Raw genomic sequence first — 13,057 nt, 5'->3', positions numbered from 1 at the left:
ATGAAGTGGGGATGATAATGACAATAATAACAGCTAACATTTACACAGTGTTTACTATGTGCCAAGCACTGTACCTGTGGGATAATAACAGTACTTACCTGCCAGGAATGAAATTTCAAAATATCTGTAAAGAGCTTTGCAAATCTTAAAACACTATAGAAATGTGAGCTACTATCATTAAAATTTCAGACTGCTTTGACATTTTTCCCTCTATAGGCAATAAAGCATATTCTTGGTTGTTTTTTAGGTTCTTTCCATCTGGGCCATACCCCAACCAGGTGGCTCCAAGCTCTGCCCATCACAATAACGCCACCACCACCAATAACAACAACAAATGACTGGCTACCATTCTTCCAAGACAGAGTTGGATTTGGTCAGGACACTGGTTTTTTCCCGAGAATATAATCCGACATGCCAGAAAAGACCGATGTTTGGCTGATTTGTCCATCTGGATGACCTTTTATCGTCTTCCCAAGACTGGTTTTCTCTTTAACTGAAATTTTACATGTTTTATTGGGCTCTGTTTGGTTTTGGGCCCAGATCTGTGATTCCATCTGCAGTAGAGAGCTCCCCAATGAGGAAACTCTATCAGTGTAGATCAGCAACTGTTCTGTAATGTGCCTGACATTAAGAACTGAACTGACATGGGTAACAACCAGTAAAGTATCAGAGGTAGGACCTGAACCCAGGTCCTCCTGAGCTCAAGGCCAGTTCACAATCTACTACTCCATGCTACCTTTCTTGTATTATTGCAATATTTTAAATTTGAGGCTCTTATACAACCTTTAATTCCTCTAATAGTTTTCTGGCCCATTTAAATTACTCTATAGTGTCTTGATTAGAGAAAAAAAATCAGATCAAGACAATTAAAATCTACTGAATTTCAGAGAAGGCAGAGAAGGGTGTCAAGCTTCAGCATTTGTACCTAAATGTAGGTAAAGTGCTTTGAGACCTTTCAGAAAGAACTACTGCTGTTGAGTTGTTTCATCACGTCCGACGCTTCGTGAGCCCATCTGGGGTTTTCTTGGCAGAGATACTGGAATAGTTTGCCATTTCCCTCTCTGGCTCATTTTACGGATGAGGAACTAAGGCAAACAGGTGAAGTGACTTGAGTAGAGTCTTACAGGTAGAAGTGTCTGAGCCCAGCTTTGAACTCAGAAGATGGGTCTTCATAAAGAATAACTCAGAAAACGAAAAAAAATTTTTCTACTGAGCCTGGGGCAAGTCACAGCACTAAATGGCTATAAGACACTAGGCAAGTCACTTGACCGCTTGGGGCCTCAGTTTCCTCACCTGTTAAATAAGTGGGTTGAGCTAGATGATCTTGAATACATCCCTCTACCCCCAGCTAATACAGACATTCTATGAATTGAGTACAAGTGAAGCCAGAAAATGAAATGAAAGCATGTTCAAGAGCATTAACTTTAATCATTTGGTGAGAGCAGACTGTACGAAAAACAAGGATTGATGCTTTTCAATATTCAACAAACTATTAAGTGCCTAATGCATTCAAGGTGCTGTGGCAGGTGTTAGATCTGATGACAGATAGAAAGAAAAACAGTCTCTTTCCTTAAGGAGTCTGCATTCTACTAGGAAGACAGAACATACTTGCTTGGTCCAGAGCCCAGAGAACTCCCAGCAGGGAAACATCCACAACAGACTCAGTTTGATAAACTCTGTAACACCTAGCTAGGGTACTGAGAGGGTTTCTCAGGGACACACAGTAATCCGTGTCAGATGTAGGTCTTAAACTGATGTATTCCAATGCCAGTCATCTCCCCATGACTCCACGGCATATACGCAGATAAGCAAATACCAAGAAAGCACTAAAAATCTGGCACATCGGGAAAGGTTTTGGGTAGGAGGTAGCATCTTAGCTGAGCCCTGAATGAAGCTGGCCATTCTTAAGAGGAGCGCATGGAACGGGAGATGGCATGTCACATTCAGGGAATAGCTAGAAAATTGATTTGGCTGAAAGACAAAGTATATCGAGCAATATGAAATTAGTCTGAAAAGGCAGCCAATAGCCAGATTGTGGAGGGCTTGAAAATGCCAGGCTGAAAAGTTTGTATCTCGCCCTCTATACAATAAGAACACGCTGAAGATATGTGTTGTTCTCTGTGATTTGGTCCAGTGACACCCTGAACATCGGTCCAACCCCTATCTAAAGAATTCCACGTAAAATGTATCTAGCATTTGCCTAAAGATCTCAAGGAAGGGAAATCAAAGTTACAGTTGTGGTCAGCTCCAATTAATTGTTAGGGAGATTTTTTTTATGACATTGGGCCTAAGTTTGCTCCTTTGTAGCTTACTCACATTGCTCCTAGGTTAGCCTTTGGGGGATTAAATAGAGTAGGTCTTTCGCAGGTCAGCTCTTTATATTTTTAAGGATAATCATTATATCCATACCTCCAGTTTTCTCTTATCCACAGTTGTTGTTTAGTCATTTTTCTAGTAGTGTCTGACTCTCTGTGACCCCTTTTGGGGTTTTCTTGGCAGAAATAATGGAGTGGTTTGCCATTTCCTTCTTCAGCTCATTTTACAGATGAGGAAACTGAGGCAAACAGGGTTAAGTGACTTGTCCAGGGTAGCACAGCTAGTAAGCATCTGAGGCTGAATTTGGACTCATGCAGATGAGTCTTCCTGACTCCAGGCCCTCTATCCACTTCACCACCTAGCTGTCCTTTTTTATCCAGGGTAAACATCCCCAATTCATTGAAGTGATCCTAACACAGCACAAACTTGAGACTCTTTACCATTCTCACTACCCTTCTCTGGATTCTCTCCAGCTCATCAATATTGCTCTTAAAATGCGACAACCCAAACAGAAAACAATTCTCTCACCACAGCAAGGTACTGTGGTACTATCCTTTCCCTAATACTCATTACCCTCTTCCTGATGCATAATAAAATAATAGTCATCTTATTCAACATCACACTCTTATACGAAATTGAATGTGTAGTCCACTAAAAAAGGTGCTTTTTCAAGCAAACTGCTGACTAATTATATCTCTTCTATCACTATGAATTTTTATGAAACTAATTGTAAGATTTTGCATTTATTCCTATTACATTTCATCTTATTAGATTCTGCTCAATGTTCTAGGTTTTCAAGATTTTTTTGAATATTAGTTCTTTCTTGTAGATTTCTCTGAGATGTTACCTAAGTCTTTGTCCAAGTAATTGATAAAAATTAAAAGCACTGGGCCAACCACAGATCCCTGGGTCCTTCCCCTGGAGACCTGTCAAAATGATAACAACTATTAATGACAACTTCTGGGTCCTATCATTCAACCTGTTTCAAACACATCTAACTGTACCATCTTTTAGCCTTTATCTCTTCATATTTTTCACAAGAATAACCTGAGAGACTTTGCCAAACACTTTGCTAAAATCTAGGTAAACAGTATCTTTCGGCATTCCTCTGACCTATCATCCTAACAACCTCAACATAACAGGAAATAAAGCTTATCTTATTATGAGCTGTTTTGGCTTGAAGCGCTCTTGTGTGTTAATTCTTTCTGTTCTTTGTGTTAACCTCTTCATTTTCTAGATGCTCAGTAAGTATCCTTTAATAACACATACTAAAATTTTGCTAGGTTTTGGAGTCAAGCTCACTGGCCTTTGACTGGAAGACCCTAGTGTTTTCTTTTAGTGAAAATAAAAAACATCTGCCTGCTCCAATCTTATGGTTCCCCTTTGTTCCCCATCTTGATATCATGATCTTTCAGGTATCACTGACAAGGGCTCAGCAAACATACCTGACAGTTCTTTGAGTACCATGGAGTGGGGCTCATCTGGACCTGATCATTTGAATTCATCCAAAGCACCCAGGTGCTGTCTGCCAGTCACATTAGTTAAAAAAGCCCTGGCTCCAGAGTCACAGGACCTGGGGTCAAATCCTTTCTCTGCTCTGTTACCTGTGTGACCTAGATCATTGTTCTGGGGCTCAGCTTCCTTAACTGTAAAATGGATCAGATGGAACTCTGTGGTCCCCTTCCAGCTCTAGAAGTGATCCTATGTTTCTCTGAATTCCCTATTAGCCACTTTTGTCTCGGTCATTCTCTTTGCCAAAACAGAAGCAAGACTTAAAACAATCTCTCTCTAGGGCCATTTATCATTATTCTAATAAGCCCATACAGAGATCCAATCCATTCTTTGATCCTTCTCTTTCCCCCCATTTAGGTTTTAAAAACCCATTTGTTTTCTTTAGCATGGTCTTTTGCCTAATTAAATAAATAAAATAATTTCTCTCTTCTTATACCTCTGAGCCCTCTCAGGTCAAGCCTTTAGCCTCTGAATTTTTTTTAGCAAAATAACTCTTTTGATTTCTAGAAATTAATTGGGTCATAAACTACTACGCACATTTTAAAGAGGCACAGCTTTTTTTAACTGAGGAAACCAGACACGTTAAAATGATTATTTCCTCATCCAAATCTTTAAAAAGAAAGAAAGGCCCAATTCTGCCTTCCATGCTTTGTCTTGGTTCTGCTTATTTAACTTAAGACTCTAGTTGTAAAGAAGCAAAAGAGGTTTTATACTTTCTCCTTCTTTTAGGTTATTTGCCTTACCGTGTTCACATCTACTTAAATCCAAACAATGTCAGAAATCAAATGCCAAAGCAATTGTCTACATTTGGTTATTGGATTATGTCCCTTTTAAAAAGATGTTTTATAAATACACACACACACACACACACATATATATATATATATATATATATATAAATATATATATTTATATATATATACGTGTGTTTTATATATAAGTACACACACATACATATGAATAATGAATATTCCTGAATATCGGCAGAATTTATTTTAATTTGCAAACACTACGGAATTGGAATATCAGATTACTTTGAGAAACATGATGCTGACTGTACCCTAAACTCTGCCTCAGTGCACCAGCTTAATTCGGCTCTATCTTGGAACAACGCGATAACTATGAAGTATATAAATGCTCTGGCTCAAACGAATCTCATTTAGTGCTTCTTCCCTTCTCCAGTCTATCTCCACCCCTCAAACCAGTAGTGGGATTCAGCCGGTCAGAGTGGGGCCTGCAAACCGGTTGTTGGTGGGGTGGGGCCGGGGGTGGCACCTCAGCTGGATTCCATGGAGAACCAGTTGTTAATTCATTTGAATTCTACCACCGCCTCAAACTAACGTCTAATAGTCTCATTCCACTGCAATGGCGCCAGGAGCTACAGAAGCTCCGGGAAAAGGCAGTCAGGGGAGGTCAGATTTGGAGAAGAGAATGATGGTCAGATGCGGAAAGATGTCTCTGAGGTAGCAGAAGTAAATGTAGATTTTATAAATGACACAAAGTCATTGCCTCTACGTTTCCCTTTCTGCTGATTTGATTCAACCCAGGACACAATTTTCGACAGAAACAGATGAGATTTACAGCAAATACAAAGATTGCATCTTTTATTTATAAGGTAAAAATCCTATCCAAATACTTTTCATTATCTCCAGTATTAAAATTACGTGGCCTATAATACAGGCAGTGAGTATCACTGTGACACACGTCACACATGCTTAGTTGCTTCTATGGCCTTGCCCTGAGGGATCATCACCTTACAGCTATTTACAGAGACCACTCATTCAGATCTCTACCACCTGGCTCAGTTGGATATTCAAGTCTTAACAAGGCTATGATGACACTGTAAGATGCATGTATCAAGCAAGGTGGAAGCTCTCTCCTCCCTCCTTTCCGAGATAATCTATGTAAAGCACTTGCAAATCTTAAAGCATTATATAAATGTTAGCTAAGATTATTAATATTATTCCTTTCTCTCAACCCTCTTTAATAGGCCTTCCGCCAATCTCAGACTAACTAACCCCTTCATTCCCATTTCTAGGTGTGTCCTTTACTTGTGGATTTATTTAATCAATCAATCAAAAAACTTTTATTAAGCATCTACTATGTGCCAGGCACTGTGCTAGGGACTGGGGATAAAAAGAATGTGAAGAGTGGAAAGAAAAATTATAAGTCTGTTTAGTGCCAAGAACTTTTAAAATATGAACTGGCTTTTTTGTTCTTTGAAAGATCGCAAAGAATATTTTTAGGGAGATGAGCAGAAAAGAGGACATATATTAGGACAGTAACTTGCTAATGGAGGAGTGGCTAAATGTCTAGGGTGGCAGGGAACGTTCTAGAAAGAAATCATCTTTACCTCTGGGAATCAGCACCTTTGGCTCAACTTCCAGTCTTGGAGAAGACCCTAGGGCTAAGTAACATGACAAAGGTCACGCTGGCAATAGGTGTCGGTCAGGAATTCCTGACTCCAAGGCTAGCTCTGTGATTCTGCCCCGTGCCTCTTACCCACAGAGGAGAGCAGTTAATGAGGAAGGGACTAACATATATGAAGAACAGAGAGACATGGTTACAGAAAGGGATATACTTGGAGAAAGCAGGTATAAGTTAAGATTGAGTCTGTGTGTGACATTATTAAGTATGGACAGGATAATGAAAATTTTAATGAGTTGGAATTTTTTTAAAATTAAGTTTCCAGGGAACTTTTGATGCTTACTTATTTCCTAGCACTTCCTTTTTATAAAAATGACAAGGGAAAAGATCATGTAGAAAATTCCTGTCTATTTTTTCTTGTCTTCTCTTTCCTCTTAATGCCAAAAGGCCAAAGGGTAGGTGTTGAGTTTATTCTAGTGCCTTATTTATTCCAAAGTTTTATATTTATTTGTCTACTTTGAATCTGCTGTCCTGCCTGGTTTTGACTCCAGGGAATAAGATGCCCCTCCCAGGATAAGCTCATCTCTTCTAAACTCACCACCATGCTGTAAACTCAAATCTTAATTGACACCACCTATATTAACCTCCTCTCACTCTGTTTGGAGGACTAGAAGACAGAATATACTCTTCCCTTTACAGTAGGCAGAAACTGGACTTTCACCTGCCTTCACATTGCATTCGCTGCCCTGCCTGGTTTCAACTCCACAGAAAAGGATGGCCCTACTCTGATGTCTTATCCTGTCTGGTGTCTCATCCCTTCCCCCCACCCCCCACTTTCCTGCTCTCTTTTGTGTGTTGTCTCCTGCTTAAGGTAGTAAGCTCCTTGAGGACAGGGTATGTCTTTTTATTAATTGTATCCCCAGTGTTTTAGCACAGTAGCTGGCACGTGGTAGTCACTTAACAAATGTTTATTGGATTGTATAGCTTCGATATTCATAACAATAAAAATATAGAAAAAAAAGATTTTCCTGTCAATTTCCTGTCTTGAATTTCCAAGTTTGGCAAGTAAAATTAGTTTACCCCCTTTCATCTCCCTCCCTTGTACTCCCTGCCCCAAACCCTATCCCAATTTGGCTGCTGATTTCTCTTTCTATATTTCTGTTCTCTTTTCCTCCCTGTTTCACTTCTTGAAAATACTCAAGGAACAAGCAGAGATAGGTAAAGATAAAGAAAAAGAAGGTTTTAAAATGACAACTTCAAGTGATAATAAAAAAAATCACATTTTTAACTTCAAATTCTAAAGGACAGGAATGTCCTTATGCAAATACTCTTTTCTATTTCCTAGGGTCAATGAAGTTCCCTGACAATTTAATTTTTGTGTTTTGCATGTGTACGAGCATTGAGAAATAAGTCTTTCTGCATATTTGAGCCTTCTAGGTAAGTGACGCTTATTTATGTGCATCAACTATTGTATTTACTTTTGTCCAATTTTGAGAGAAATCCTCTTAAAAGTTATCTACTCCCTGTCTTTTTAAATTTAATAGACAGATTTTAATTTTTCTTTTAGTAAGTCCATCGATTATTGCTCTATACTGCAATAAAGTATTGCCTTCAGAGGCTATTATTTTATTCAATATGACCCCAAACTGAAATGCTTTAATGGCTCTTCTGTTTCCTTATGATACTTTTCTATTATTCAATCAGTTGAAAGCTATCACTTCTTCCTGTTTTCAGTATTATCACCTGACTTCAGATGTGCTGCTTTTTGTAGTTCTTATGGGTAAAGGGAAGTTTCTTTTAAGTCTCTGAGGTATAGGCACAGGCCACATTGATTAATGAATTAATGGTCACCTGATTAAAGAAGTCCACGGTGGTGGTACAAATCTGAGGTCTTTGCTACTGGAGAGGCTGAGACTGGTGTATCACTTGAACCCAGGAGTTCTGAGCTGCAGGTGAAGCTGCTTGGCTGTCCACCCTAAGCCTAGCACCAATATAGTAAGCCCCCTTAAGCAAAGGACTATCAGGTTGCCTCAGGAAAGGCAAACTAGCACAGGCTGAAGTGGAGGTCAAAGTTCCTGTGCCAATCAGTTCTGGGTGATTGGCCTGTGAGTAGCCACTGCACTTCCAATTAGGTGAGAAGATGGAGGACTTAATCTTTAAAAAAAGAAAAAAAAATTGTGTGTGTGTGTGTGTGTAGACACATGGACACGAATCAGTTTAATTTGAATGTCTTGATATAATTATTAAATACTTACTGAATCCGATGTCCTTCCAGTACTGTACCAAATAAAGCCCCATGATTTTAAGTAGGTGGTTATATTCTTTGATACTGAGGAATCCCTGTTTATTATGAGATGGTTCCATGACTTCCAAGGGTATGTTAACAATTCCAACCACACCAGCACCAAGCCTAGAAAAAGAAATACATAAGTAAAATTTTGTGAAATTTAGCTAATGAGAAGAATAATTTTCAACCTAAATTCTCCAGTGGCAAGCAAAACAGTACACTCCACATCCTTAATCTAGGCCCATGACAAAACTCAAGAAAAATTCACTTTGCAACTGAACTCCTTAATGTAAATCTGTTAACATGTCCACAGACAACCAAGAACTTAATATAATTCATAGTAAAACATACCATCTTGAGATTCATGGGACAACAGTCCTCTTTTTAAATAATTAGGAATTATTTTTCTATTTCATATGGGGAGAAAACTTTTGGAAATAAAAACTAAGGTCATTACTTCCTCACAAAAATTCTGCTAGGTATTTGCTTATATGTATGTATTTGTATATTTTCCATGCTCATGTCTATTTAACAGTCTCCTAGAATATTTATATTTCCTCCTATGGAATTTAGATTTCTTGAGGGGTAAGTTCTATTTCATTTTAAATTTTATTTCCAGTGCTGAGTGGTGCCTGGTCCATAGTAGCTGTTTAATAAATGTTTGTTGGTTGGGTTAAAACTCTGCAAGAATTAAAAAGCCATGAAAAAAGGACTAGAATTGACCCTTCTAGAATCTTGTGAGTTTGGGGAGCTCTCATAAAAGAAACATAAGCAGCCAACAGAAAGAATGGCACAGGAAAATCACAACGTTCCTTTAGTAATTTAAGAAGGAAAAGGGGGGATGGGCTTTTTCAAACAATACAGTAAAACAGAAGATACAACAGCAACAGAAAGTCATTCATTAGAATGACTAGAGAAGAGTCTGCTTTTCTCCCTCCAACCCCCTTGGGATAATCCCATGACTCCTGTCAATATAACATCAGGCAGATTTATGTTTGTGCATTGACAGGAAAGGTGAATAGATCTTTTGAGGGCGTTTTTGAACAGAGAATAAGACACCTGCTTCAATTATGATTAATCACTCATCTAATTGCACAGACTGCTTGTTCTCCACTCCCTCCTTCAACTCTCACCATCTGAAAACAAAAATATACTCACAAAGACCCAGGTTTCAATTGTGGCCCCACTTTCTCATGCATTTTTATCAGGCGGCTATTACTGTAAATAAACATTCCATCTTGGCTTCTGTTTTCTATGTTCACTCCAAAGATCAGATGAAGCTTCTTCGGTTTTCTCAGTTCTCTGGAGTTATTTTTTCAAAGATATTAAAAAAACTATATGTTTACTAAATCCATTATTAACTTATCTTAAAAACAAAACAAAAACCAAAACAACAAACCACCACCACCTTCCCCAAATGAGGCAATACACCACATCCCTGCTTTTCATAAAAACTACCCAGTGTGCTCAGGTAGCATCCTTTAAGTACACGCATATTGTGCATAAACATAATTACCTAGCACCCTGACCAAGATAACGTTCCAAGACAATTCCAAAAGACCCATATGGAAAATGCTATCCATTTCCAGAGAGGGAGAACTGCTGAACTCTGAGAACATACATGTAATTGAGAACTATTTAATGAAATAAATAAAAATATATTTTAAAACATAGCTATCCAGGTAGACAGGTAGATAGGGAGAAAGAGAGAGAGCGAGAGAGAGTGAGAAAGAGAACTGAAATAAAGCTTGGAGGACCGTGAATCCAACTCCTACTTTCACATTAAGGAAACTAAGTTCTAAGAGATATTAAATGATTTGCCCAGGGGTTGATAAAAGCAATGGGATTCGGTGAGTCAGAAGAATCCTATACTGACAAAGTCCGTAAGAGTTCGAAAATGCTAACTTACTCATGTAAGTATTGATACGTAAGCATGGAATAATGGTTATGTTATTAAGTAATTTAGAAAGAAACACAGAATTATCTTCTGACTTGAAAGTTTCCTCTGGTTACCAGACAGACTCTTGACTCCAATCATGGGTACATTTTAAACATTCCTGACAGACAGGAATATGCCTTACTAAGGACCTCAAAAGGAAAGGAGATTCTTTAGTAACCTTGGTAACCTTTTCTAGCATCTAAGGCTAATAAAGCATGTCAGTAAGGACAAAAGGGTTTTTAACTCCTCCCATCTCAGCTACATTATCATTGTATTGGGTTTTAGTATAAATTTCCTTAAAGACAAAGTAATATTAAAATAGAAACTTCAATAGAGGAAAAACTAAAGAAACTAATCCTGGCAACACACACACACACACACACACCCCTAGAGCATCTCATAAATATCACACTAAAGATTAAACTGAAATTTTCCCATCAACTCTACCTGCTGGTTTTTTTTTCTCAAAAAAAGTATCCACATATTATTGCAACAGTACCCTATAATTAATGGGATTGATTAGAAACCACCAAGTGCTTCTCTGAAGGGCAAAGCATGTCTTAGGGACAATATAGAAGGGATTCATGCCTCGAGCTGGAGTCTGGGTGAAGGACTGATTAGCCTCTGAGCTGCCTTTCAACTCGGGAGAGAATTGAAAAAAGGATATGGATTAATTTATATTCACAATAGACTACTTTTTAAATATATGCACATATTGAGTTTCAGGTATACTGACCACACTTTCAGCTTACAAATCTCTTTAATGACTTGGATCATACCCTTCTACGAGACAGGAGTAGAAACCAATTAAATAACTAACCCAGAACACTGTGTTACCTGAGAGGAGATGTTCATTCTAAAGAGTTGACCAGTATGCAAAATGTCTGTAGAAACTATTATGAGTTTATAACTTTCCTTCAAAATGAAAATGCATTTTGCTTTTGAAACAAATTCAAGCCAGCTGGCATTTTCAGATATAATGGCATTGTACTTTAATAAAATAAAGGTTACACCATCTATTATGCCCTGCATTAAGACCACAAATAGTCATCATCAAGATTTTTCTTTCACATTCATCAAAATGAAGACTTTAAAGGCCTCTTGCTTTCAAAAAAAAATTGTGTGGCATTTATTCAATATTTATTTCCTGGCGTGCATAGGTTACTACATTAGTTAGTTTATTTCTGAATCTGAGTTTCGCAGAAAGCAACAATCATATCACTTTGCTTTTCTGGTTCATAAAAGCCTAATTGAAATTCAATGGTTCTTGCATTCCACCATTGTAGTTTCTCCACAATATCCTGTTTCAAAGTTCCCTTTTGTTTCAATAACATCAAGCAATCATTTCTAGCTATCCTTTAAGTTACTGATCAAAGTTACTATCCTGGAGATACAAAAACTTCATGGTTTGGTATAGATTTGGTATTTTAATTTTGAGGTGTTGCACATTCTTAAGCACATAACAATGATCAATGTAGCTATCTGGCTGTACTCCATCCAGTGCTTAGCACAGTGCCTAGAACATTGTAGGTGCCTGATAAATATTGATTGATTGATTGATTAAGATTGTAAGGTCCTTGAGGGAAGAACCTGATTTTTTTAAATGAATTATAGAGGGGCAGCTAGGTGACACAATGGATAGAGCACTGGCCTTAGAGTCAGCAGGACCTGAGTTTAAATTCTGCCTCAGACACACTTGTTAGCTGTGTGACCCTGGGCAAGTCACTTAACACTGATTGCCTACAAACAAATAAAAAAGAACTACAGAAGATATATTTGCATGATACTAAAAGATCCAGAGACAAGGGAAGCAATGCACTGATCTGATGATAGAAAATCAAATATATGGATATCAGTGTATCAACTAGACATCCAGATGTTGATTGAATTAATAACTTCTTAGCCATTCAGAGGTGCAGTGAGTAAAATGCTGAGCCTATAGTCAAGAAGACCTGAATTCAAATCAGACTTCAGACACTTATTATCTGTATGACCCTAGGTAAGTCACTTAAACCCTGTCTGCCTCAGTTTCCTCATCTGTAAAACAGAGATCATAATAGTACCCATCTTCCAAGGTTGTCATAAGGATCAAATGAGACAGTAACTATAAAGTGCTTAGCATAGTGCCTGGCATATAGTTGGTGCTTAATAAATGCTTATTCCCTTCCCATTCAGGAGTTTTGGTGTCATGTAGACAATGCATGTATAATTCTCCTTGTACACTGCAACAAGCTATTCTTTGAAAAGATCCATAACTTCGTCAATGTGAGTACTTTCTCCCCTGATACTGATGACAATCTCTCCATGCCTCAGTAACTTTCTGCACCCTGAACCCTCCCAATCCTCGCCTCCAAATCATTTCCTGTTAGCAGAACTTACCTAGGCTGGCCCTGAAAGAACCATTCCTGGATACAAACTTCTATCCTTTCTAGCTTTTTAGGCCCTGACAAAGTTACAAACACACACACACGCACACACACACGCACACACACACGCACATACACACATGCACACACACCGGCAGACCCTTTATGAGCCCAGGCTCACCTCATTACCACAATGGTGTAGAGTATGAGTCATTTAAAAAGAATTCAAATGTAAGAGGCATTTTATAAATGCTTTTTGGTGATCATACT

At 38.2% G+C, this 13,057-nt stretch overlaps 1 protein-coding gene across 1 annotated transcript in view; it reads right to left on the bottom strand.

Annotated features, from left to right (window-relative positions):
• MORC1 (MORC family CW-type zinc finger 1) overlaps positions 1 to 13,057 on the bottom strand; it is a 175,100-nt gene that overhangs the window by 93,772 nt on the left and 68,271 nt on the right. The window contains exons 12-13 of the mRNA XM_036744120.1: positions 9,641 to 9,784; positions 8,451 to 8,605 (exon numbers count right to left, since the gene is read on the bottom strand). Of these exons, the coding sequence (XP_036600015.1) occupies positions 8,451 to 8,605; positions 9,641 to 9,784 (299 nt within the window). The remainder of the gene's footprint in view (positions 1 to 8,450; positions 8,606 to 9,640; positions 9,785 to 13,057) is intronic.

The sequence above is a fragment of the Trichosurus vulpecula genome, chromosome 2 (assembly GCF_011100635.1).
Source record: "Trichosurus vulpecula isolate mTriVul1 chromosome 2, mTriVul1.pri, whole genome shotgun sequence".
In the NCBI taxonomy this organism is placed as follows: domain Eukaryota; kingdom Metazoa; phylum Chordata; class Mammalia; order Diprotodontia; family Phalangeridae; genus Trichosurus; species Trichosurus vulpecula.
Note: the sequence above shows the minus strand (reverse complement) of the source record. Positions and strands in the feature narration are given on the sequence as shown.